Here is a 22181-nt window from a genome sequence, read left to right as displayed (position 1 = left end):
TGTTAGTAGGAGAAGGTTGTAATTACAACTACGTTAGCAGAGGTAACCTGCAGATGAAACTGATTATTTTATCAATGATAGAGACAATTAGGGCTATATTGTAATTGCCAAAGAGGGTATGGTGATTTTCAGGATTTCCAGGTGTTCGCACCTTTCAAGAATACCCGACATTTGCGAGCTATGTACCTGAGAAGTACATAATTATATAATAAATAAATATAGTCCATGAATACTCAGACGTAGAATATAAATATTGAAGTACTTCCCAAACTTTATACACCATCAAGCAACGGAGAAGAGAATTTAACAATATAATACTGTTTTGCAATTCTATCTTACTTTACCGAATTTACTTCGCTCTTAGTAGTCATAAATGAAATGAGTGAATTCGAGGCTTCCTAGACAATCTCTATCTACAGAAACAAATCTTCAATGGCCCAAACAATTCTGAAGTCTATCAGATTATCTCTACCTAATACTAAGCTTATTGTTCTCTTAGCTGCCCTCTAAAATTTTATTCGTAAACAATCATTAGAGCAAGAATATTTGATTGATAGTCAAATTGAACCTGGTTTGATTTCGATTAAATTCCTATCAAACTTTATAAAGAAAAATATTCATCGAATATAAGTACTAATTTAGAATTATTTAGGAACTTCTCCAGAGTCAGACAAGTTCTCTTTTGATGGAGATTATGGCAAGGAAGATGACATTTTCCAAATGGGTCCTGGGGGCGAAGGGGTCGATCCTGAGGATGAACAAGTCTATAGAGCTATGTCACAAATTAGAGATGAAATAGCAACAGATATGTGGAATAACTACCAATTGTATCTTGGAGGAAATATGGCATACTAGGGAATATGCCACATAGTCAATTGAGAAAAAAAAAAATCCTGTTTTTAAAGTAGATCTAGGTAAAAAAAAAAAAAATACATGAGAAAATTGGTAACTAACTACATCAAGTGCTTATTTACCCTTTAATCCATGTATTTCTAACAGCCCCACAGTCAGCCCAAGAAATATACAAGCTTTAGACCTATCCTCAAAAAGGCTAACTGCTTTTATTATTTGCTACAGTGTTAACTTGTCTGCATAGCTATTCCCAAGAATCTTAATTGTATGCTCATGTTTGGGGGGTATTCCTTGCTCCCGCTGGTTGAGAGCTTCTTCGGTAGCCTTATTCAAAGCTGTACTCATTGATGGTTAAGTAATCTTTGTATTTCTGGCACACTTGCGATTTGGAGGCTTAAGAGTTGCACCAGCAGCTTGACTAGACCCGGTAGGAATATCAATTGGATCAGAAACAGACCTTTGGCACCATTGGGAAAAGGCATTCTCTGGAACTCCCTCTGAGGAAGCTTGACAAATCATATCCTCAATATTGATCAGGCTGCCTTTCAAATCCAAATCTAGTTTGTTTGGAAAAATTTCGAAGAACTTTGATTACGAAACGCCTACAGAATTGACAGGAGCATTCTGAGCTGCTTTTGGCTTCCTCTACCTGTGACTGAATAGAAGCTGTACAAGCAAACCTTCCTGAAGTCAGTACTCCAAGAAAAAGACATGCCAAGAGATCATACAGGGGAAACCCTTTCTGCTAATACTTAGCAGCCTCCATATGACTCTAGGAAATCAATATTCTTTTATTAGTTGTCAAACTTTAAAGAATAAATGTCAATAAGATTGACAAAGAACTTATTTCTAAATATATTCTCCAAACCTCTGAGGAGGCTGTTGGCAAACCCTTGATATCATCCTACTCGAACTCAGAGTTTTGATACAGTCACTCGGCAGAAGTGTTTGTGATCTGAGACAATGTTTAATTGCGGTTGTACCATATAGTGGGGCAGTGTCAGTGAGGTTGTCAATGGACATGCACGCACCCGAGTTCAAGTTCACGATCAACAACTATGGGCATTTTTCAACATTCAACAGTCAATTGACCTGCTATAAATTAAACTAGCTAATATTTTGTATAACCTCCCCTTGCTTCTAAAACTGCAGCCACCCTATCAGGCATTGATTTCCACAACTTTTCGAAAACCTCCTCAGGAATTGTCTCCCAAACCAATGGTAATACATGTGCAAGTCTTCTCCTAACAGCCTCTTTTCCTCCAAGAGTATCTGCAATCCTTAAATACTGCTGGTGCAATTGCTTTTTAAACTCAACCCATATATGCTCAATAGGATTTAAATCAGGAGAATAAGGGAGGTAGTCTACAACCTCAATACTATTTCTCTTCAACCAATCTATAATACTATATGCCTTGTGAACAGGAGCATTATCTTGCTGAAAAAGAACATCTTCAAGTTGTATACCAAAGGAAATCATTTGATGAATAACAGGAAAAAGATATCTTCTCAAAAGTCTAACATACCTGATCTTATTGATAGTTTGAGTAATAAGAACTAATAGACCTTTTCTTTTACCCCAAAAGCACCCCCAAACCATAAGTGAGATTCCCTTATCCTCCTCCTTTAGGTGTATACAATCAGCCAACCACTTCTCTGCAGGTTCTCTGAATACCCATTGTTGCTTTGGATCCTTGGATTTCTCCACACTGTACTCATCACTCCAAATCATCCTTTCAAAATCCTCAGCTGTCCAGTCCCTATAAGCTATAGCCCATCTCAATCTCTTAGCCACATGTTCAGGCTTTAGCCTAGGTCTTGACTTGGCTATCCATTTTTTAATGTTTGCTTTTCTGAGTACCCGGTCCACTATGCAGGCAAATTTAGTAGGCAATCATATCCAGTTACTCTGAGTAGCATAAAGAGTTACCAGTATCAAGAGAAACACCGGGTGTATAGCAATCCCTGAAATCGCATCTAGTCATTTTCTGATTGGACTTGGCTGCCTGTATAATTGTGCGACACTGTTGACCACTCAACATGGGGGTGTGACCGGGGCAAGGGAGATTTTCAAGAGATTGGCGTTCACATGTCCGGATAAGAAAGCTCTTAACTGTTGTCTATAGGTGTCTAATAATTTGAGCCACTAAGGAAATGTTCTGGAGGCAGCAGAAAAAGGCAATTATCATGCCCTTCTCTGCAAGGCTCATTTCTCTCTGGGTGGTTTTAGGTGGGGGTCTTTTTTTTATAGCATACTCCATATTTTCAGAACGCTTAACCATTGGTAAAAAAGGTAGAAAAAATTAATAAATTAATTAATTAGGTAAAGGAGGCTTCAGTGGGTGTAGATTTGTGAATGGTCATGGTCACGATAGGGTAAACGGTCACGATCAACTTTACACTTCATTGAAAGGTGGCATTTTGGTGACACAGCTTAGTTATCTGAGACCGGTTTCACAAACACTTCTGCCGAGTGACTGTACATAGAATGAACAATCTCAAACTCTTTATTCAACTGTGATATTAATATATCAGTCTTTGATTTATTTTTCCTAATGACTTTAACCAAATTAAGAGTTAATACAATAGGAACTTACAATGACTTCTTTACTTTTAGCCTTAGGGATGGTAAATTGCTTTGAACTAACCACCTTGTAGGTCTCATTCAGTTCTCCAACAATGCTTTGCCAAACTGAGTTCTTAAACTCATTCTCCCCTCTATCACCATTGTCAACATACCGAAGAAGTACCTCAACCAGACATCTTTTCCTATCTTCAACCCACACGCTATTCCCCATTCTGGCTTGATCTGAATGTGAAAAAACTATTAGTATTGTATCAAAATAATATAGGATAAAGAATTCAGAGAGGTGTAGGATATACCTAGTCTGAGTAGGAAAGATCAAATCGTAGAGAATAAAGAGGTGAATGTAGAGGAAATTTTGAATTATTATAATGGCCTTGTGGTATATTAGAAAGGGAGTAAAATAAAAGCAAAGCCTTTTTGTACTACATGTTTGATTTTGGTATGTGTCTTAAGTTGAGTTGTATGATGACTTTTTTTTTTTCTTTTACATAGCTGTATGGCATAGTTGCCAAATACTTATATATTTTTTTATATATTGAATTTTTTTATTAGCATATATGCTATTTTCAACTTTTATTGTAATATATTTTTATTGGTACATGACAAAGGGAGCCTAAATAATATTATGACAGCTTTGTATAAAAATACAAAAATACAATACAGCTTGGCTTGGTTTTTGGTATCTAGCTTAACAATCAAATACCCAGCCTTGGTGTGAAAATAAGAATACAAGTTTTATGAGTTTTGCAGGGATGACTAACTTGGTGAAAAATATGCTTTTTTTTTATTTAGAATCTGATTATGTTAGCTTTGTGAAAAAGATTACCCAGTATTGGTGTTAGTAGGATCTTAGAGGTGTCTGAGTCTAAAGCATCATAGGATATGTCAGCTTCAGGTATTTTAAGTTGGCTTGATGTGTGAAAAGCTGCTCTTTGTGGGGTTTGTGAGGTTCTCTTACAAGTACTTGGTGAAAAGATGTCTACTGAGGGGATACAGCACATCTGGTCATGGAGCCAAACCTGGCTCCAAGAGTCTATTTACAGCTTCAAGATGCTGCTTTGGGGCTGTCTGTAGCATCATCTAAGATCATTACGAGTGATATTCTATTGCAATATGGCAGTTTAAACTTTACCGGGCATCGGTACTCAGGAAGACGTTGTGTGATGAGGTGCGGATCCCGGGCAGTTGGGAATTTATATGAATCATTGGCTTGCAAATCATTTTAAAGCACACAAAGGAATCAGAAATCCACTTGCCAAACACTCAGCAACCATGCACGACTTCTCGAGCGTGGATCCTGGAAACCCTGTCCCCCCGAACGAAAGAGGTTCCAACTTCGATATGGTAAGCGTCACCTTAAAATGATCAACAAGCCAGGACAGCCCGGGTGTCCACATTCCTCGCAAAGAAGAATGCAGAAGGATGCTTGTAAAATATTTCCACAGTAGAATCATACCTGTCATAGAGTACCGGCACAGTACTACATTCCTATCGCCTTTATCCTCAAAGATTTGGACATACTGTGTGGTGTTACCCTCCCACAAAACTGTTGGTGATGGAGAGTGTACTTGTATTTGGCAACAATCGCTCTCTACAGTATCTGGCTTCTTAAATTGTTCTTAGACCACCCTTTATCGCGTCTTGCACCGCTCCACCACTATTTTCTGTGACGGTACCTGATCCATCATTGTTAATCTGATTGGCCAAATCCGGGTTGATTACACTTGGCACATATCTCTTGGCATCCTCATCCCTGACTGATGCAGGTCATCTTTCAGTCGGGTTGATCCGGCGACGCGTTGTCATGGAGACGCGTTTGTGATTCCGCGTTCTTATAAATTCTTCCTCTCTCTTCTTGTCCCCTCACCACGTCTACTTTCATCCTTCCTTTCTACTCCAAGCCTCTCACCCCCAATTACGATTTTTCCCTTATAAGCTCTGCAACAGCTTCATCACCCCTTATCCCTAGATATCTCACCACCTTCAATTATGTCTACCGTCCACATGACCCCCTCTAAGCAGGTAAGTACCTTTCCGCCTGAATCTACTTTGACCGGTCAAAAAGCCAACTTACTAACTATCCATATTACGCGCATCAATAGGCTGCGAATGCCCTCTCCAACATGACTGTTGACGATGCCGCTGCTGTTAAGAAGAATCTCAACTCGGCCTTCGAGAACGTAAAGTCGCCTGGAAAGGGAGGTGTCAAGATAGATCCTGAATTCAAGAAGCCCTCTGAGGAAGATACTAAGTCTGAGGAGATGGACGAACCCATTCTCACCGAGAACAAGCATCGTTTTGTCCTTTTTCCCATCAAGTATCATGAGGTTCGTTTCTCAGTCTTTCTTTCCGTCTTTGGTGCTATGCGCCTAAACTGATAATAACACCTACTCTTCTAGATTTGGCAAATGTACAAGAAAGCTGAGGCCTCCTTCTGGGTTGCTGAGGAGATTGATCTTTCAAAGGACATGCATGACTGGAGCGACCGCCTAAATGATGATGAGCGCTATTTTATCTCGCACGTTCTTGCCTTTTTTGCCGCGTCTGATGGTATTGTCAATGAGAACCTTGTTCAACGCTTCAGTAACGAGGTTCAGATTCCTGAGGCCCGTTGTTTCTACGGTTTTCAAATTATGATGGAGAATGTGCACTCTGAGACCTATTCCCTTCTCATCGATACCTACATCAAGGATCCCAAGCAGAGGACATATCTATTTGATGCTATTGATACTAGTATGTCTCTATCTTCCTATTTCACCAACCTATACTAACATACGCCTTGTAGTTCCTTGCATCAAAAAGAAGGCCGATTGGGCTATTAGGTGGATTGAAGACAGGAACTCCACTTTTGCTCAGCGCCTTGTCGCTTTTGCTGCCGTTGAGGGTATTTTCTTTAGTGGCTCTTTTGCCTCTATTTTCTGGCTCAAGGTAATACCTCACCAGCTCTTTTGAAACCATTTCATTCAGAATACTTATAACATAACTAGAAACGTGGATTGATGCCTGGCTTGTCATTCTCAAACGAGCTCATCTCCCGCGACGAGGGCCTCCACACTGACTTCGCCTGTCTGTTGTTCAACCACTTGAACAACCGCCCTTCTCAACAGGCTGTTCAAGATATCATTGTCGAGGCTGTTGGCATTGAGCAAGAATTCTTGACTGAAGCTCTTCCTTGTGCTCTTTTGGGCATGAACTCTAAGCTCATGAAGCAGTATATTGAATTTGTTGCCGACCGTCTTCTGTTGTCTCTCGGTAACCCAAAGTTTTACAATGCCACTAACCCATTCGACTTTATGGAGTCTATTTCTCTTGCCGGCAAAACCAACTTCTTCGAGAAGCGTGTCGGAGACTATCAGAAAGCTGGTGTCATGGCGTCTACTCAAAAGAAAACTGAGGAGCCCACCAACAATGGCGAAGGCGTCATCAGATTTGACGAAGACTTTTAAACTAGTCACTATTTCTTAACGCGTTGGACAAAACAGTGTAGCATTTTTTGTTTTCCTTTGGGGTTTTCACTGGGTGGTTGGGACTTAACGGATGGCAACTGGGGAAGGGGTTTTCTTTATGGCTTTGCTTGCTTCTTAATTAATGTTGGGTTACCTTAACATGCCCAAATAGCATCCCCGATCAGTTTTTTTTTTGCGGATTTGGAGTGGTTTTTTTACTAGTATTTTCTGCTTTCCTTTTCACTTTTCCCTTTCATCGGAGTTGATCCTCATACAACTTGCCTGTTTCCTGAGTTTTATTTGTTTTTTTTGCTATCAGGCATATGTATTTTGTATCTAGAGAGCCCTATTTCCCGATCATTTTCAGGAAATTGGCTTGGTACGAACGGTCCGTCAGTTGGTGATGATGCTTTGTGTAATGATATCAGCTTTGTGTAATGATATCAGATTACGACTCGTCCTTTGCTCTTTTTTTCTTGCAAAGAAATTCCTTGAGGTTAGGTTTATCAAATGTGGGTTAGAGCGTAATGACGGGAGTGACCGGTGGTGCTTTGTTGTGATGTGTCATTTGGAGTTGCTGTCAGCTATTTGGTTTGTGAGTGAGCCTTTGTGATGCAGGCTGGTTCAGTGTGCCTTCATGGTTTTCATGCAGTTATTTTATGTTGCTAGGGTTAGTATTGCTGGGAGGGTTTTCGGGCTCTTTTGCCTTGCATGGTATCATAGTGGCATCAAGCACTTCTCGGCAACTACTGGTTAGGCTTCTGAAACGAAGAGATAGCTATATTATAATACAGATTTGATGCAAACAAACCAATGGTATATAACTTGACACCAATTCCGGGTGTTATATTGAATGCATTGGGTGTGCATGTTACATATATTGTGGTTTGGTGACTGTAGGCCTGTAGGCAGGCCACGGAAGGGAAGGAGAGGGGAGCCTCAGGCGGTCTGAGTTTCTGTGTTTTCGTTGTTTGGTTTAGGCGTGATTGACTACCCTGTGGAGGCTAGTTCATTGGAGGGTTCAACAACTTGAGAAATGTTGGTGTTGTGATCAAGGTGGAATTCCCGCGCACCGTGGCTATCGGGGACTTTGCCCGTCCGCCTCATCTCCGACTCGATCCCCGTTCTCCCTTCCCCTTCATCGACAACCTCAATCAAAATACCACTCTCAATCCCATACCCCGCCGGATCCCCATCCCCTCTCCAAACCACTATTGTCGGAAACTCCTCCACGGCCCTCCCTCGCAGGGCTACTGATAGGGACTTGTTTTCGTCGAGTTTGATCAGTACGGGGCTATTCGCTGGACATCCGATTTTTTTCAAGTAGAACCTTGTCTGTGAGGTATCCTGTTTGTTCTTCTTAATTTTTTTGCGGGGGGGTTGAAGTTGTGAGCCTGAGTCTTCGTGAGTGGTGGTAGGGTTGAAGTAAGCCTGAGAAATAGACGAATGTTCCGACACACTACTATAGTTAACCCTAGCAAAACAAAGGAGGAAAGGACAGACTGTGAACGCGAAGTATACCTCCCATCCAAAACCCTCTTTACCTCCCTAGTATCCTGCGAATTAACCATAATCCATTCCACCGTCCAAATCACATGCTTTCCCTTCCTCCCCTTCGACACAGCAGTACAATTCTCCACAGCCCTCTTCATACCCCTAGGGGCCCACCTAACGCTCACACCGCTCCTTTTTAAAAACTCTTCCAGCCTCACCCTCTCCCCTCCCGCCTCACCATTTTCTTCCCCGTGTGCAGTCCCCAGTACCCTTTCAACACCCGTCAAGAACCCAAAGTCCCTATTCAGCGTCGCCGGCGATGACAGCAGTGCGCTGCGTTTCACGAAAGCGGCGGCGTCGATTTGTCCGCTGCACTGTGCGTAGAGTTTGTGCTTCTTCACGCAGGCCACCGAGCATGCTCGCGTGGCGCACGCCGGGCAGCGATACTTGGGCGGGCGGGAGTGGCAGAGGGGGCAGAGGGCGGTTAGGGATTCTTCTTGGATGGAAGTTGACATAGATTTCCCCACTCCCTTCTTTTCTTTTCTTTCGTGGCTGCGGTGGTCCGGTCCGGTCTGGTTTGGTGGTACTCGTAAGTTACGGTTCTGGTAGGGAAATGGGGGAAGGAAATTTTCGGTTGGGTTGAGTCAATTGATCGATTGATTGGTTTGCTTTTTTGGTTTGTTTTGGCAACGGTGGGGGCGGGTACTGATAAGCTGCTGATAAGCTGATGGGGATAATCTAACGGTGACAATGATGACCAAATTCGGGGACTAATAACCTTGTACGAGTACGAGGGTGTGGAAGAAAGTGATCGGAAAACAGATCACGTGCGTTCCGATCACCTATCCTTACACCCTCGTACAGGTATGATACATGAGATTTGAGGTTCGCCCTTCGGTTTTTTTTCTTTTTTTCTCTTTCTTTTAGGGTTCAAGAGGCAAGAGGGTGTGGCAGATGATATGATATCGTTGTTTACAAGTACAGTATCATACTTGCCTTGTTTGGGGATTCGTCGTGATAATAACTGGAATACGGTGGTCTAGCTGTGTGTTCAACCTTAGAAGAAAGATCTTTCAAGTGATTGGAGCTATAGCAGTACATAATTGGCCATCACCGTAGCGGTAATAAATGCAGGCACTGTCCAGCCTTGCTATCATGAATAGCTGCCCTCAGAGTCAAGCCCAGTCGGCAAGATGCTTCACCCGGCCAGAAACTACCATACCTAGCTAGTAACTGACCCTCTTACTGCCCATTTCTCAATAATGTTATTATACCCTAGACGCCTCGTGTTCACTACTTCGTGTTATAACCATAAATCAAGTCTATATCCCCCATTACAGGAACCGTGTATTTATACATACATAAAGATATTCTTAATGCATAGACAAAAACCATAGCGTTAAAACGTAATGTGCAAGAAACAGAAAACGAGCAAACTTATTCTCAGACCCAGGAATAGTCCCGCCGCACAATAGGTGAGGGGAAAGGAAACGGGAGGGAAAACAAGGCTACCGCCACAACATAAATAACTCCCCACTATCAGTCCTCCCATCCCACCTGATCTTTTTTTAAAAATACCATATGAAAAAACCACCTAGTCAGACATACAGAAAGAAAGAAAGAAAAAATTGGAGAAGGAAAACACTGCATAGAATAGAAAGAAATAACAATAAAATAGCAACAAAACAACAAGTGACAAGTGACAGGTCAATTGGAATTCACCTCTGGCATTGTGCCGACGCCATCCTTGTTCTGGTTGGTATTCGGTTCATTGGAAGAGGCCCCGGCCTTCATTGCCGCGGGGGACTTGGCAGCAAAATCTTCACTCGGGTCTTGAGCACCCTTACCACTATTCGGAGTCTGCTTTTCAACGATGAGGCTCTTTAGCCACTTGTTCTCCGTCTCCAACTGAACAATCTTTTTCTCTAAAAGTCTGACCTTCTCAGACATTTCCTTAGCCGATCGTTCCAGAGCTTGCTCCCTTTGCTTCTTCTTGACACGAAACCTTGCAGAGGCTGCCGTGTTACGACGACGCTTGTCCTCTTCTGCTGCGAGTCGAGAGGCCTCTTCGAAGCTGTCAGCCTGTGGTGAGGTGTATGCCACTGATACCGCAGACCCTTTTCGCTTGGCCGATGTGCGAGTGCCGTTATTCGCCTGCGGATATGCGGTGGGCGAATTTGAGGCGGGCGAGTGCATGACAGAGTCGACCGGACCGATTGAGGAAGTGCCATCAGGGGCAAAAGGGTTTACAATATCCGTGGTTGGCTGAGTCTCTAATGCGCCATCAAGAGCGAATTTCGATAGCACAAAGCTGCTGTCGATATCTAACAAAAACGTTTTGTATGTTAACATCGTGCCATTGTGGATTATTTTTTTCTCTTCTCCGGTGGACAACGAGGAAAAGAATTGCTTCTCGACTGCCTATTGACTGTTGTGCTCGGATGTGGGGGGGCATGGAGGGGCAAATGTAAGCTATGGTAGATAAGACTCATAACATACCATTCATGAAATTCATTTGTTCATCACTGGGTTTTTGGTCAAGAGCAGCAAAGTCTTCCGAACGCTTGAGTGCGTCGGAAGTTCCGTCGTCCAACGGCCGGCACATGTCATAGTCGATCCATGAGATGTTTGTAAACAGGGCGAGATCATCCTGAAGGTCAGGAAGGGGTTCGTCTGCGGTTATCGAGTTGAGATTTTCAATGTAGGAGGAAACATTAACCCCGCTACGACGGCCGCTGTAGGTTCCAGCCATTTCCAAAGCAAATGTGGGATGTGGAGGGAGTGGTGATTATGACTGTACAAATCTGTAAAATTTGGCGGGCAGAGGGGAATTAACGAAAGTTCAGCGGATGGCGGTGGGTGGGGGAGTACTGAGTGGGGAGTTTCTTTGTGGGTGAATCGGCTATGCTGATTAATTGAGTGATGGACCGACCAACCCTTGGCTAGCGGTATAAAACCCGAGAATCCGGAGGGGTTGGAAATGACCAAAACAAAACGTAAATTAGTCCTACTTGAACCTTTCCCGATTTTTTGATCCGGGAGGCTTTTTTCCTCTTCCCGGAGTTGGTTAATGCTATGACAGACTGATCCCCAGAGGATCAAAAGCGGGGGAGTCTGTAGGAAGCGCGGGAGGAAGAAGTGAGAGAAGAAGAGGCCAGTGGACAAAAAGATGCCAGAAAACCGGAAAAGACAGAGGGGAAATGAAGAGGAAGGACGAATGGGAGAAAAACCGAGACAATCCAAGCCAGAAAAAAAAGAAAAAGAAAAAAGAAAAGGTGAGAATCTGTAGAAATCGCGAGCTGCGAGTACTGTACCGTACTGGTACATAGTACAAGTAGTACCGATATGAGGCTTCAACTGCTCACACACCAATTATTGGAGTTGTTTCAGTTTCCCCCACCCGCATCCTGATTTTTGCTAATGCCACCCCGTCTGTGAACCAGCCTGTCACTGCATCTTTCCTCGGAATACACCCCACCCAAGAAGATGCGCACAAAATGATTTTGGAACGATACGAAATGGGGATCGCGGGACCTGCAACCTCTACCCCCATGTTTAGCCCTGTCAACCAGCCCGCCCTCGATGGGATGCCTTTGTCGTACCACAAACGATTCCAATCTCAAAGGATCCATCTTTTCTGTATTTCTATCAGGCTCGGACCAATGGAATTCTTTGGTAGCCAACCCATCTACGTTTTCTGCCCCATGGACGGAAGAGATACCGGTATGCAGACTCCCCGCCTCCCGTATATGGTAACTCTATGCTGTGGCTAAGTGACTTTTCCACACAAAAACGCTTGATGTTTCATGACCTTGGTGAGGCAAAGTTGCTGGGCCACAGCATAGAGCTACCGTACATGGAAGGTGGGGACCTGTATTTCTCATCTGCTCATGGGATACCAAACGAGAGCACGTTTTGCGGCCCCGACTTATTATATCCCTCCTTCCGATAGCGACCCTCTCTTCGGAAGGAGGAGAATTCTCAAATTATAAATTCTCTTAGTATCAATATTCCTCAACAAGTAGTTCCGATTACCGATCCCGCTGGCACATGTGCTGGTACTGCACCGCGTCAGCGAAACCCCTGCGAACTATCCAACTGGCCCAGTTCACAGCACTATCACTAGTTTCTCTCAACAGATATTTAGCTTACCTTGTCGACCCCACTATCGCCCTTGCGGACTGAAGCGTTTGCGCGGGTGCCGAGCCGTCCGAGAATTCAATGCAACTAATAGAAGCTCCGCTGTCTGAGAGCTATGTGTTGTGGAGTGTTCAGACAAGGCAGGTAATTGGTCTCTTTCACAACCGCGGGCAGTTGTACTTGTACCGCGCTAAATCCTTGTTCGGGCAGGTTGTTTGGTTCTGCAGGGTGGGGTTTTTTTGTGCCCGAGTACGACACCCACTCTTTTCTAATCTGGTGTGATTAAGATCTCAAGTTCTAACCCAAACAGCTGCAGCGGCGTTCAATTCGACGGAGAAATTATGAAGCTTACCGAGAACGGGTATCTAGGCAACCGGAACAGTTTAGTTTACAGCACAACCGCAGCCCAAACCTTCCCAATTTATCAATTCCACAATTCCGGGGACTGCTGAAAATCATACTGGTAATCAGTGCCAGTACCTTCGGAAGTGGCCGACAGCAGCTCATCCTCACGGATGGTCACTCGGCACGTGATGCCACCTCGCTCCCCCTTTATTCTGGTTAGCTCACAGAAGGCTGCCGCTGACCCCCCCGGCTGAATTTATGGGGAGAAGTGCAGGGCAATTGGTGGCCAGTTATGAGGCTTGCTTCTCCCTCCGTCTTAGAGCCTCGACACACGGTAACGAGTGAGAGCTTAGGAATGCTGGATACGCCGAGCGGGGCTTCCTACATATTACGCTTGGGGGCGGATCGCTGGTTAGAAACTGCGCAATGAGGGTCTTTTGGTGCGATGTCTTTGCAGGTGGTAGGTGCCGGCACCTTCGTCCGTGGGGATCAAAGCATAATCCGGACAGCTCGGGAGTGCCAAGCGCAAAGTACCCGGCTGCCGGTGGGATAGGAAAGCCGATCGGTGAGCAATAACCCATGTCGAAAGCCCCGCCCACGGCCTGAGAATCATGGAATATCTTACTCGAGTGCAGGAATTTTCTATTTCTGCAAACTACCAGCTTTCATCTGCAAGCGCCTGTGATAGGAAATACATATGGGGCGAATGATTCGCCCAGGATGGAACGCCCTTCTCTTTACAAACCTGCTGCCATTTCGGTTCTAGGATGACAGCGTTCAAGATGATTAGAAAAACTGAATCTCACAGTATTGGTACTCGAGTTGGATACCCTTTCAATGGTAAAATGGATAAGGACTTTACAACTAGAACAGCCTTCCTGGTTTTCTAGGATAATTATCCCCTCGACTCGCTCTCATTACAGGGCAACTACACTGCAATATCTGACTGGAATAAACGCCCCTAATGAATACTCTTACCGCTCTTACCGTGCTGTTCTATTAAACCATCCTGAACGAGCGCTCCCACGGAGGTGGAGATGATGGTCTGCTCAATTTTTTTGCTAGCAGCTAACCGGTGCTCCCTTTTGTGCTTAGCGGATTTGATACTGTATGATAGGCATGCGCAAATTTGAGGCGATGAAAAAGGAAGAAAAAACCAAAGAAAACCAGCATCTCATCGAGATGTGATGAGGGGGGCTCTAGCCAGGTCAACACGGGTCAATCATACAAGTGCCATATTAGCAGTGGTGTTGGCCAAGCAATCCTGCTTGTTCTAAAGAAGTTCAGATGCTGCTATGAGGGGGGGCCATCTCATATGAAAGCCAATTCGTTGCTACTAGTAGCGGGTTCAGGTTTGAACCACTTGAGTCTTCCTTCTCTCTACACCCTGGTGTTCAAAAGGTTGAGGCATGCTCGAGTTTCGAATACTGTGTGTGATGCTTAGCGAAGTGCTCTCTTTTAGACCACGTGCGGGATGCCGTACTCAACCACAAGTTTTCCTTTCTGCGTTGGAGTAAGGACAGTTGGCACTCCGGGTGCAGAGTCAAGCCGCTTGTGCGACAACGGGCGTTGAGGGCTTGAAGGCTGCTGGACAGAGATGCCTTGTAGTAAGGAAATTGTCCTAGCAGGTGTTAGCAACCAGACATTGCATTAAGTATAACGTTGCCTTTATCAAAATAAGCCATGTCATACAATTATTCTTTTTCTGTTTTGTTTTGATTTTTTTTGGGTCGTGTGTCTTTGCAAAGCTGCTCGAGTGATGCAATGATGCTCATTGCTTCGGAGGCTTCTGTTGAGCTCGTGCTCACCCTTTATATCATTGATAGTCATGGAGATCGAAACCCAGTTGTTTCTTCGGGAATTCCATATCACCAACGGCCTGTTCGACACCGGGTAAGGTGAGCTACAGGTATTGAATCTCTAGAAATTTGAGGAGGAAGAAATTTCCACGCTCGAGTTGCTCATCTTTCAGAATAGGGAAACCCCCTGATAAGCGGTGAAGCTATGCTCGGCGATAGTGTAAATTTGAGTCTCTGAATATGCTTCCCTGCGCTGTGCATTGCAGAAGCAGCATCTCCGGTTCTTCGTTCGTGGGGTTGATCAGGTGGCGCCCTGCGTCTTTCTCTCAATGCCCCACATTTCATTGCACCATTTCGGATGGACATTTTATGTATGGCAAGGGGGAACGAGGGACCTTTTTTTCTTTTCTTTTCTTTTCTAGCTCTTGCTGTATGGTTACTATTGGTCCAAAGCTTTGCTGTTAGTTATATAAGAGTGGTCCATTAGTAGGATATCATTTAGTTAGAATTTGCTTCTAGGTATTCACGGACTACGACCACTTCTTTTTGTTACACTCTTGAGGAAGGTATTTGACATTTTTACTCTCAGTTCTCCAGCCAAGTAAGGAAATTGTCATAGAAGAGAATAAATCGCCACCGGGAAGACTTATCTCTCATACATATAGGGAAAGGAAGGAAAATCCTTTATCAATGTCGAGTAAAATCAGGTCATTATTTCAGGGATTCCGGTCCTCTCTAGATGGGGAGAGAGGAACGTCTGGAGGTTTCTCCGGTGCCATTGCCCGTAGCGGCAGCCCTACCAGCAGCACAGACACGAGTGCTCGTGACTCGAGTCCAGTGGCTATTCTAAGAAGGGCTCCGCCAACCCCACCAGATGAAAAAGATAACCGCCACCATTTGGAAACTCTTCAACAGAGCATTCCTATCAATTCAAAAAATTCCTCCTCCGATAGCAACAACAACCACAATCACCACGAAAACTGCCGAAATTGTGAGAACATGACAGACCCACAGCAAATCGAAGTGAATGGGCTTGCTCATGCCATATCTCACACACTTAGCCTGTCCAATTCGCCCACCTCCGTTTTCCACTCTCCGGTGGGCTCGTACAGCTCTAGGACTACGCTCAACCGACCTTCGGGAAAACAATTGAAACCGTTTAACACGCAGGATATTAAAATTGTGCTCTTCGAAAACGTTAACATCGCGGCAAGAGAAATTTTAGAGTCTCAAGGCTACCAGGTTGAATTTCACAAGTCTTCCTTACCAGAAGACCAGCTTATTGAAAAAATTCGGTGAGTGACTCCTTTTTCGTTCTGTCCCTGTTCCATCCCTCAAAAAAAAAAAAAAATTCGGGCTCCCGTGTCGATTTCGTCATACCCCCTGTCTGGCTCAGTACCAAGAAAACATTATCGATAGTGAACCCATGCGGCTCAAGCAGGAAGACAGAAGGAAATAAGACATTCGGCTAATTCTGTGTTTTGTTTTTTTTCTTCTTCAAACAACCAGGGATGTTCATGTTATTGGAATCCGCTCAAAGACAAAGCTCTCTGCGAAGGTGTTGCGTGAGGCGAAGAATCTGCTTGTGATTGGGTGCTTTTGCATTGGTACTAATCAGGTGGATCTCGAGTATGCTGCCAAGCACGGTATCTCGGTCTTCAACTCCCCGTTCAGTAATTCCAGAAGTGTTGCCGAGCTTGTCATCTCTGAGATTATCGCTCTGGCGAGACAGCTCGGCGACCGTTCGATGGAGATGCATAATGGCACCTGGAACAAAATCAGTACCAAGTGTTGGGAGATCCGTGGAAAGACCTTGGGCAAGTTTTCATTCTGGAAATACTCTGTTAGGAGCGGGCGCTGATAGGTCTTTTAGGGATCGTTGGGTATGGTCATATTGGATCGCAACTATCAGTTTTGGGCGAGGCTATGGGAATGAAAGTTCTTTATTTTGATGTTGTTCCTTTGATGGCCCTTGGTACCGCCAAGCAGGTTCCTACTCTTAAGGATCTCCTCGAACGGGCTGACTTTGTGACTCTTCATGTTCCGGAAATTGCTGAGACAAAGGACATGATTGGAGCTGAGCAATTGGCTCAAATGAAGCAAGGAAGCTATCTCATAAATGCTAGTCGTGGAAGCGTTGTCGATATCCCTGCATTGGTGTTAGTTTGTCTAGATTTCCCAAATATTTAATGTGCTAGTGACTAATATCCATGACATGAAAGTGAATCCATGCGCTCTGGACACACCGCGGGTGCAGCTCTTGACGTCTATCCAACTGAACCAGCGGCCAATGGTGATTATTTCAATGACACACTCAACTCCTGGGGTAACGACCTGAGATCTCTAAAGAACCTTATTTTGACTCCCCATATCGGTGGGAGCACTGAGGGTAGGTTATCTTACACCATTTTGAGGCGAGGCTAATGTTTTGTCTCAGAGGCTCAGAGCGCAATTGGTATTGAGGTTGGAGAAGCCCTAGTCCGGTATATCAACTCTGGAAGCACTATTGGTAAGTCACTGCAACGTGCATAATGAGTACAGAGTTAATAGCTTTTAGGGTGTGTTAATATGCCGGAGGTGACTCTTCGTTCTCTCACTCTTGCAGAGGAGAACCACGTCCGTGTTATATTCATCCATAGCAATAGGCCTGGTGTTCTGAGGCAAGTCAACTCTATTCTTGGGGACCACAACGTGGACAAGCAAATGAGCGATAGTCGAGGCGACGTCGCATATTTGATGGCAGACATTAGTGATGTCAATGCTGGAGATATCCGCAGTCTCTACGAGAGCTTGGAAGCCTTGAGTTGTAAGTTGGTTAACTGGCATACACATATGAATAGGCACTAACATGCTTCGCAGCTAAAATAATGACGAGAGTTCTGTATTAGTAACATTAGTTTCTGATCTATCTTCTTTTGTTTTTTATTTTAGTTTTTTTTGAATTTATTGCCATCGGTTCTTTCCTGTTCTCTTTTCTAGAAAATTTTCGTTGTCCAACCTCGTACGTGGGTGTTAATACCTGCAGTCAATAGGTTGGTAATGCCAAAATTCTAATGCCAAAGTGAGAAGGTCTTATCGCTGTATTTCGGCATCCCCATATTTTAGTTTCAACACCGCACTGTTTATTGTCTTATTTTCTGTTCATGTCTCGATGGATTGGCCGTTCGATCTTTATTTGCATTTTGGTGGGCGTTCAATTCAAGTTGGGGATTGAGGGTACGGTACGGGAGAAAGGAAAAATCATGTCTAGGGCGCTTATGCCGTAGTAAGTTGTATATCCAAAGGCTTGAATAGGAGTGGTAGTGGGAGATTTGGATTTAGGGAAAATAAGAGCTGTTTCAACACGTCAATAATGACTGGCTTAAACTTACTTTCATTTCTTTGCTTTTAATATTGCACTGTACCAAAAGTGAACAGTATGGATTCTTAATGAGTTGTTTCTGGGGTATCTTTAGGAAACAGCGCTCGATAATTAGTCATCGACAGCTCATCCTGCGCATGTTGGAGGTCAAAAAAGGTCCAGGGTCGACAAAATCGCGACGGTTGCGCACAGCTCCAAACATACCCAAACAGCCTCAACCTTCTTTCAACGAGCCCTCCCTCCCTTCACTTAATATAGCCGCCGCCTCTGCACGCCTTTGGGACTATCTCATCCTAATCGCATCACCTTTGTACCAGCTGGCCTCGTTACTCTAACCCTGCAAATTTTCTTTTAAGGGGGAGACAGGGGGAGTAATCGAGCGCTACCGACTCCTACCGGTATTATCCAACCCTACCGTAATTTAATCCCCCAATCCCATACTCGGGAAAAACAGAAAGAGAGAGGCACTCGCCATTATACAAATATCGTTCACCCCCTCCTCGGAGCGCGTCGATCCCCGTGTGCACCCTTCCTTGTGAGGCTCTAGCGGTAACCACCGAAACCGCACAAGCCTCAAACCCTTTCTTCCTTCCCTCTTCCTTTCCTTTCTTCCCTGACTTCTTAACCGGCAGACACCACCACCCCTCCTCCCCACAATCACAACAACGCCCGCAAGCTATTCACAAGAGGAGAGATAGAAAAAAAGAAACGACAACAATGACCAACCAAACCGACCCCTCTACAACCTACAACCAATCCGGCGCTACTGGCGAAGAAGACACAGAAATGGAAAACCAAACTTCCAGTTTCCAAACCAGTAGTACCGTTCCTGACGCTCCCGGCGGCCTGGTCGGAATTGCCCAACCGGCGCCGCCACCAATGCCAAAGAAAGACCGCACCCTAAGGGAATTCCTTGGGATGATGGAGGAGTATGCTCCTATCGTAACCCCGCCCCTCCTCCCTCCCTCTCCGCCATTTTTCATGGGCATAAGGCTAACGGAGTGGCATATAGATCCCTGATGCAGTAACAGACTACTACCTCTCTCTCTCAGGCCTCAACACCAATGATCCCCGCTTGAAGCGGTTGCTCGCACTTGCCACGCAAAAGTTTATCGCAGACATCGCTACGGATGCGTACCAGTACTCGCGCATTCGACAAACCTCTTCGAATACTGGTGGGGGGGTCCCTGGGGTTGGCGCGTTGGCTGGTGCGGTTGGCGGTATTGGCAGTGTGGCTGGGGGTGCTGGGGCTACGCTAAGACCCACCGCTAGGCCTGGGTATGGCGGGGGTGGGGGTGGTGGCGGCAGTGCCGGAAGGACGGTGTTGACCATGGAGGATCTGGGAAGTGCGGTTGGGGAGTATGGGGTGAATACTAGGAGGCCGGAGTTTTACAGGTAGAGGAGGATGCGGTGGGTTTATGGATCATCGCAACCTCTGTATACGCTGCTGTCTGGAAATGCCTTTCGCTCTTTATTTTCATTTTTTACTCTACGACTCCACTTTTTTTTTCTTTTTTCTTTTTTCTTTTTTTCAGCTTTTGTTTTCCTTCCTATTCTTCACCTTCTCTCTTCGACACCTCTTTCCAGTGTTAGCACGTGCCGGATATATAATTACATTCCTATGAGGCGTTGACTGGCTGGCTGGCTGTATTTTATATCAAGTTGCTCAATTGTACTCTAGCCGTCATAACATTCTCGAATGCGGCGATCAATTGAGCTGATGTATAAATGTAAATTTCTTATTGTACTCCAATATACGAGGAAGAACAAGAAACAAAGGAGAAAAAAACCCAGGTTTCCCCATCCGTCCGTCGATCTGCCCGGCCATCCGGTTACGTGCATCTGTAGTAGTTGGAAGGAAGAGGAAGCTGATATCTTGAGCTTCTGGGGGCGGCACGGCAATAGTAGGTCTGGAAATAAAAGGAGTGGAGGGTGGTAAAATACGGCGTGGAAGCCACGAGAGAATTATATCATAGCTAAACAAAGAGAATAAGAGGGGAGAGAGAAAAACACCAATTCCATGTACCCTTTGAACGAGCGCAGTGACAGTTTCGAAGTGAAGAAGAAAAAGGCAAAGAACGTGAAACCGACCCAATGATCCAAACCCAGTATATAGTCATCGAATCGTTTTTCCTTCCCAGGACATCCACCGAACTTTTATTTATTTTCATACGGGTTTTCTTTTTTTCTTTTTTTGTCGAACAGGAGAAAACCATCCAATCATCATTCGTGAACCCCCCCGCCGTAAAGGAATGAGTAGATTATCGTCTCCTCTCAAAGTAATTGCTGCTGCCCATCGCGGCAATGCTCTGATCCATAAACCATTCTCCAATGTTGAGGTATTTGTCGATTGCGGAGCGGACGTCTTTGGATTCAATCTTCTCGGTTTGGAAACTAAGTTTAGTGGTTAGTTTCGCCCATTTATTAAGAGCTAGAGTTTGCAAACGAGGAGACTCTGGAGGAATATTAGGTGGGTCATATGAGATATATAGGGGGGGAGGGGGTTCTAGTACGTGAGACCGGTGGACCGCTTAACGCCTGCTAGAAAGGCGGAGAATAAGATTGCGTCAAAGCTGTAGTGGGCGATTTTGCCGAGCTGTTTTATGGCGTTGATGGTGGAAATGTCAGCGTGCAGAACGTGGAAACAGGAATGGGGTGGGGATGTAGCTAAGCTCCATTTTCTCTGGGTCGAAATGGGGGATGGGTAGAAGAGGGGAAGGGGAAATAGAATAGGAGTACCATATTGAGTGGCAGGGAGATAAAACAGGGTAGTAGAAAGAGGAGTATGGCTGCGGATTTCTACCGGTTCGGTTGGTGATGAAGGGTGGAAAAGGATGGTTGGATTGTAGGTTCTTAAGTGTTGGAAGTTCAATGAGAGGTTGTTTGTGGGTAGAAGGAGATGGTGAATGGGGGTTGTCGAGTGGAGGGTTGTTTCTCCAAGAGAGAGAAAGCAAGGTGTGGCGCCATCCGTAGGCTTCGGTCGATGTGGCGCGTTGGCAGGTTTGGGCACAGGGACAAGGGGAAACAACGCTATTGTATAGACTAGGAGTTGTATAAACTCACAGTCTTGTGATAATTGCATGGGATACAGCATTTTTGGAATATGGCCAGTTTTTAATTTACAGGAGGCTAGTCCCTTTGCACTATTTCTCTAGGTTGTCTTGTGTCTCTTTGGTGGAGAATATGATCTTTGGCATTATCTATATAATTTACTCGAGTATGATAACTTACAGAAGCCTTTCCTTACCTTCAAGGTGTTGCCATGTGCAATGTCTTGTGCCAAATCTGCGGGAATCCCCAGACATATCATACTGTTAATATCACAGGGAAAATAATAGAACATAATAATATTATGGTCTCCATACCAGATGGCGGTAATATCTTCTATCATAGGTTGAAGCCCTGGAAAAATTTTCCGTTGCTTTGAGTAAAAGTTATCTCCATTCAGAGGGAGGACAATTCTAGATATTACAGTAGAACTACAGTCATATTTACTAGCTCTGATGGGGGTTATATTCTGCCAGCACCGCGGGCACCTCTTCCTGCATCTTCGATGCTTTCCTCCGCACTTGCCACTGCGCCGCCAGCTTTACCATCATTCTGCTCGTCCTTCTCATTCAGCATATTCATCAAGACTTTTCCTTTCCCCTTGCCCCTCTTAAGAGTCTCCTCGACTTCCTCCACAGACTGTCCGTCGTTCTTGAAAGGTGGGTGTGTGAGTAGAAGTGCTAGCGATTCGATTTGTCTCTGAGCCCTTGGGTTGGTGATCTGGAAATTGTTTTCTGCACCATGTGGGGCGGTTATAGGAGTAACGGAGGGGGTATGTAATGGCTTTAGCCTCGCTTTCCAGACCGAGCACCGGCCTTGAAGCTTTCCAAGCTCCAAGAACTTTTCAAAGCCCTTTTCAAGACCGAATACCCGACCCTCTATTCTCCCTACCTTCTCGCCGTCAGCAAGACCATGGGCATATCCTTCTTGATAGTAGCTGTATGATACGTATTAGCTACATGATAACGGATGAATTTCGTGGAAGGATGGAAATCATACTCTTCCTCCAAGGAAAGAAGCGGGTCAAAAAAGTCTACCATTGCCTTTTGCTGGTGCGGGAGCCCTCGGGAGCAGGGGAGGGAGACCAACCGATTTTTAATTTTGTGCGG

The 22181-nt window shown here is 44.8% G+C and overlaps 9 protein-coding genes; 4 read left to right on the top strand and 5 right to left on the bottom strand.

Annotated features, from left to right (window-relative positions):
* The first annotated feature begins 5333 nt into the window (after positions 1-5333).
* On the top strand, positions 5334-7343 carry GSTUM_00008611001 (uncharacterized protein). XM_002840163.2 has 5 exons: positions 5334-5461; positions 5542-5766; positions 5839-6172; positions 6225-6367; positions 6427-7343. The coding sequence occupies exons 1-5, from the start codon at positions 5429-5431 to the stop codon at positions 6883-6885; spliced, it is 1194 nt and encodes a 397-aa protein (XP_002840209.1). The 5' UTR covers positions 5334-5428; the 3' UTR covers positions 6886-7343.
* A 301-nt stretch (positions 7344-7644) lies between these two features.
* On the bottom strand, positions 7645-9053 carry GSTUM_00008610001 (uncharacterized protein). XM_002840162.2 has 2 exons: positions 8407-9053; positions 7645-8344 (listed from the first exon to the last, which is right to left on the bottom strand). The coding sequence occupies exons 1-2, from the start codon at positions 8892-8894 to the stop codon at positions 7876-7878; spliced, it is 957 nt and encodes a 318-aa protein (XP_002840208.1). The 5' UTR covers positions 8895-9053; the 3' UTR covers positions 7645-7875.
* Positions 9054-9695: 642 nt separating this feature from the next.
* Positions 9696-11653, bottom strand: GSTUM_00008609001 (uncharacterized protein). XM_002840161.2 has 3 exons: positions 11251-11653; positions 10879-11183; positions 9696-10703 (listed from the first exon to the last, which is right to left on the bottom strand). Exons 2-3 carry the CDS (start codon positions 11129-11131, stop codon positions 10087-10089), a joined length of 870 nt encoding a protein of 289 aa, XP_002840207.1. The 5' UTR covers positions 11132-11183; positions 11251-11653; the 3' UTR covers positions 9696-10086.
* A 1907-nt stretch (positions 11654-13560) lies between these two features.
* On the bottom strand, positions 13561-14694 carry GSTUM_00008608001 (uncharacterized protein; the record flags this gene model as incomplete). XM_002840160.2 has 3 exons in its annotated part: positions 13561-14291; positions 14348-14485; positions 14557-14694. 2 exons carry the CDS (start codon positions 14692-14694, stop codon positions 14408-14410), a joined length of 216 nt encoding a protein of 71 aa, XP_002840206.1. The 3' UTR covers positions 13561-14291; positions 14348-14407.
* A 495-nt stretch (positions 14695-15189) lies between these two features.
* GSTUM_00008607001 (uncharacterized protein) lies at positions 15190-16415 on the top strand. XM_002840159.2 has 4 exons: positions 15190-15264; positions 15329-15958; positions 16173-16228; positions 16294-16415. The coding sequence occupies exons 2-4, from the start codon at positions 15663-15665 to the stop codon at positions 16338-16340; spliced, it is 399 nt and encodes a 132-aa protein (XP_002840205.1). The 5' UTR covers positions 15190-15264; positions 15329-15662; the 3' UTR covers positions 16341-16415.
* Position 16416: 1 nt separating this feature from the next.
* On the top strand, positions 16417-17713 carry GSTUM_00008606001 (uncharacterized protein; the record flags this gene model as incomplete). XM_002840158.2 has 8 exons in its annotated part: positions 16417-16484; positions 16537-16546; positions 16587-16616; positions 16728-16822; positions 16886-17052; positions 17101-17172; positions 17221-17469; positions 17523-17713. 8 exons carry the CDS (start codon positions 16417-16419, stop codon positions 17549-17551), a joined length of 720 nt encoding a protein of 239 aa, XP_002840204.1. The 3' UTR covers positions 17552-17713.
* Positions 17714-18216: 503 nt separating this feature from the next.
* On the top strand, positions 18217-19742 carry GSTUM_00008604001 (uncharacterized protein). XM_002840157.2 has 2 exons: positions 18217-18966; positions 19037-19742. The coding sequence occupies exons 1-2, from the start codon at positions 18742-18744 to the stop codon at positions 19421-19423; spliced, it is 612 nt and encodes a 203-aa protein (XP_002840203.1). The 5' UTR covers positions 18217-18741; the 3' UTR covers positions 19424-19742.
* Positions 19743-19744: 2 nt separating this feature from the next.
* Positions 19745-21106, bottom strand: GSTUM_00008603001 (uncharacterized protein; the record flags this gene model as incomplete). XM_002840156.2 has 4 exons in its annotated part: positions 19745-20418; positions 20538-20620; positions 20764-20823; positions 21035-21106. 4 exons carry the CDS (start codon positions 21104-21106, stop codon positions 20286-20288), a joined length of 348 nt encoding a protein of 115 aa, XP_002840202.1. The 3' UTR covers positions 19745-20285.
* Positions 21107-21446: 340 nt separating this feature from the next.
* GSTUM_00008602001 (uncharacterized protein) lies at positions 21447-22181 on the bottom strand. XM_002840155.2 has 2 exons: positions 22072-22181; positions 21447-22009 (listed from the first exon to the last, which is right to left on the bottom strand). The coding sequence occupies exons 1-2, from the start codon at positions 22110-22112 to the stop codon at positions 21535-21537; spliced, it is 516 nt and encodes a 171-aa protein (XP_002840201.1). The 5' UTR covers positions 22113-22181; the 3' UTR covers positions 21447-21534.

The sequence above is a fragment of the Tuber melanosporum genome (genome assembly GCF_000151645.1).
Source record: "Tuber melanosporum whole genome shotgun sequence assembly, scaffold_49, strain Mel28".
NCBI lineage: Eukaryota > Fungi > Ascomycota > Pezizomycetes > Pezizales > Tuberaceae > Tuber > Tuber melanosporum.
Note: the sequence above shows the minus strand (reverse complement) of the source record. Positions and strands in the feature narration are given on the sequence as shown.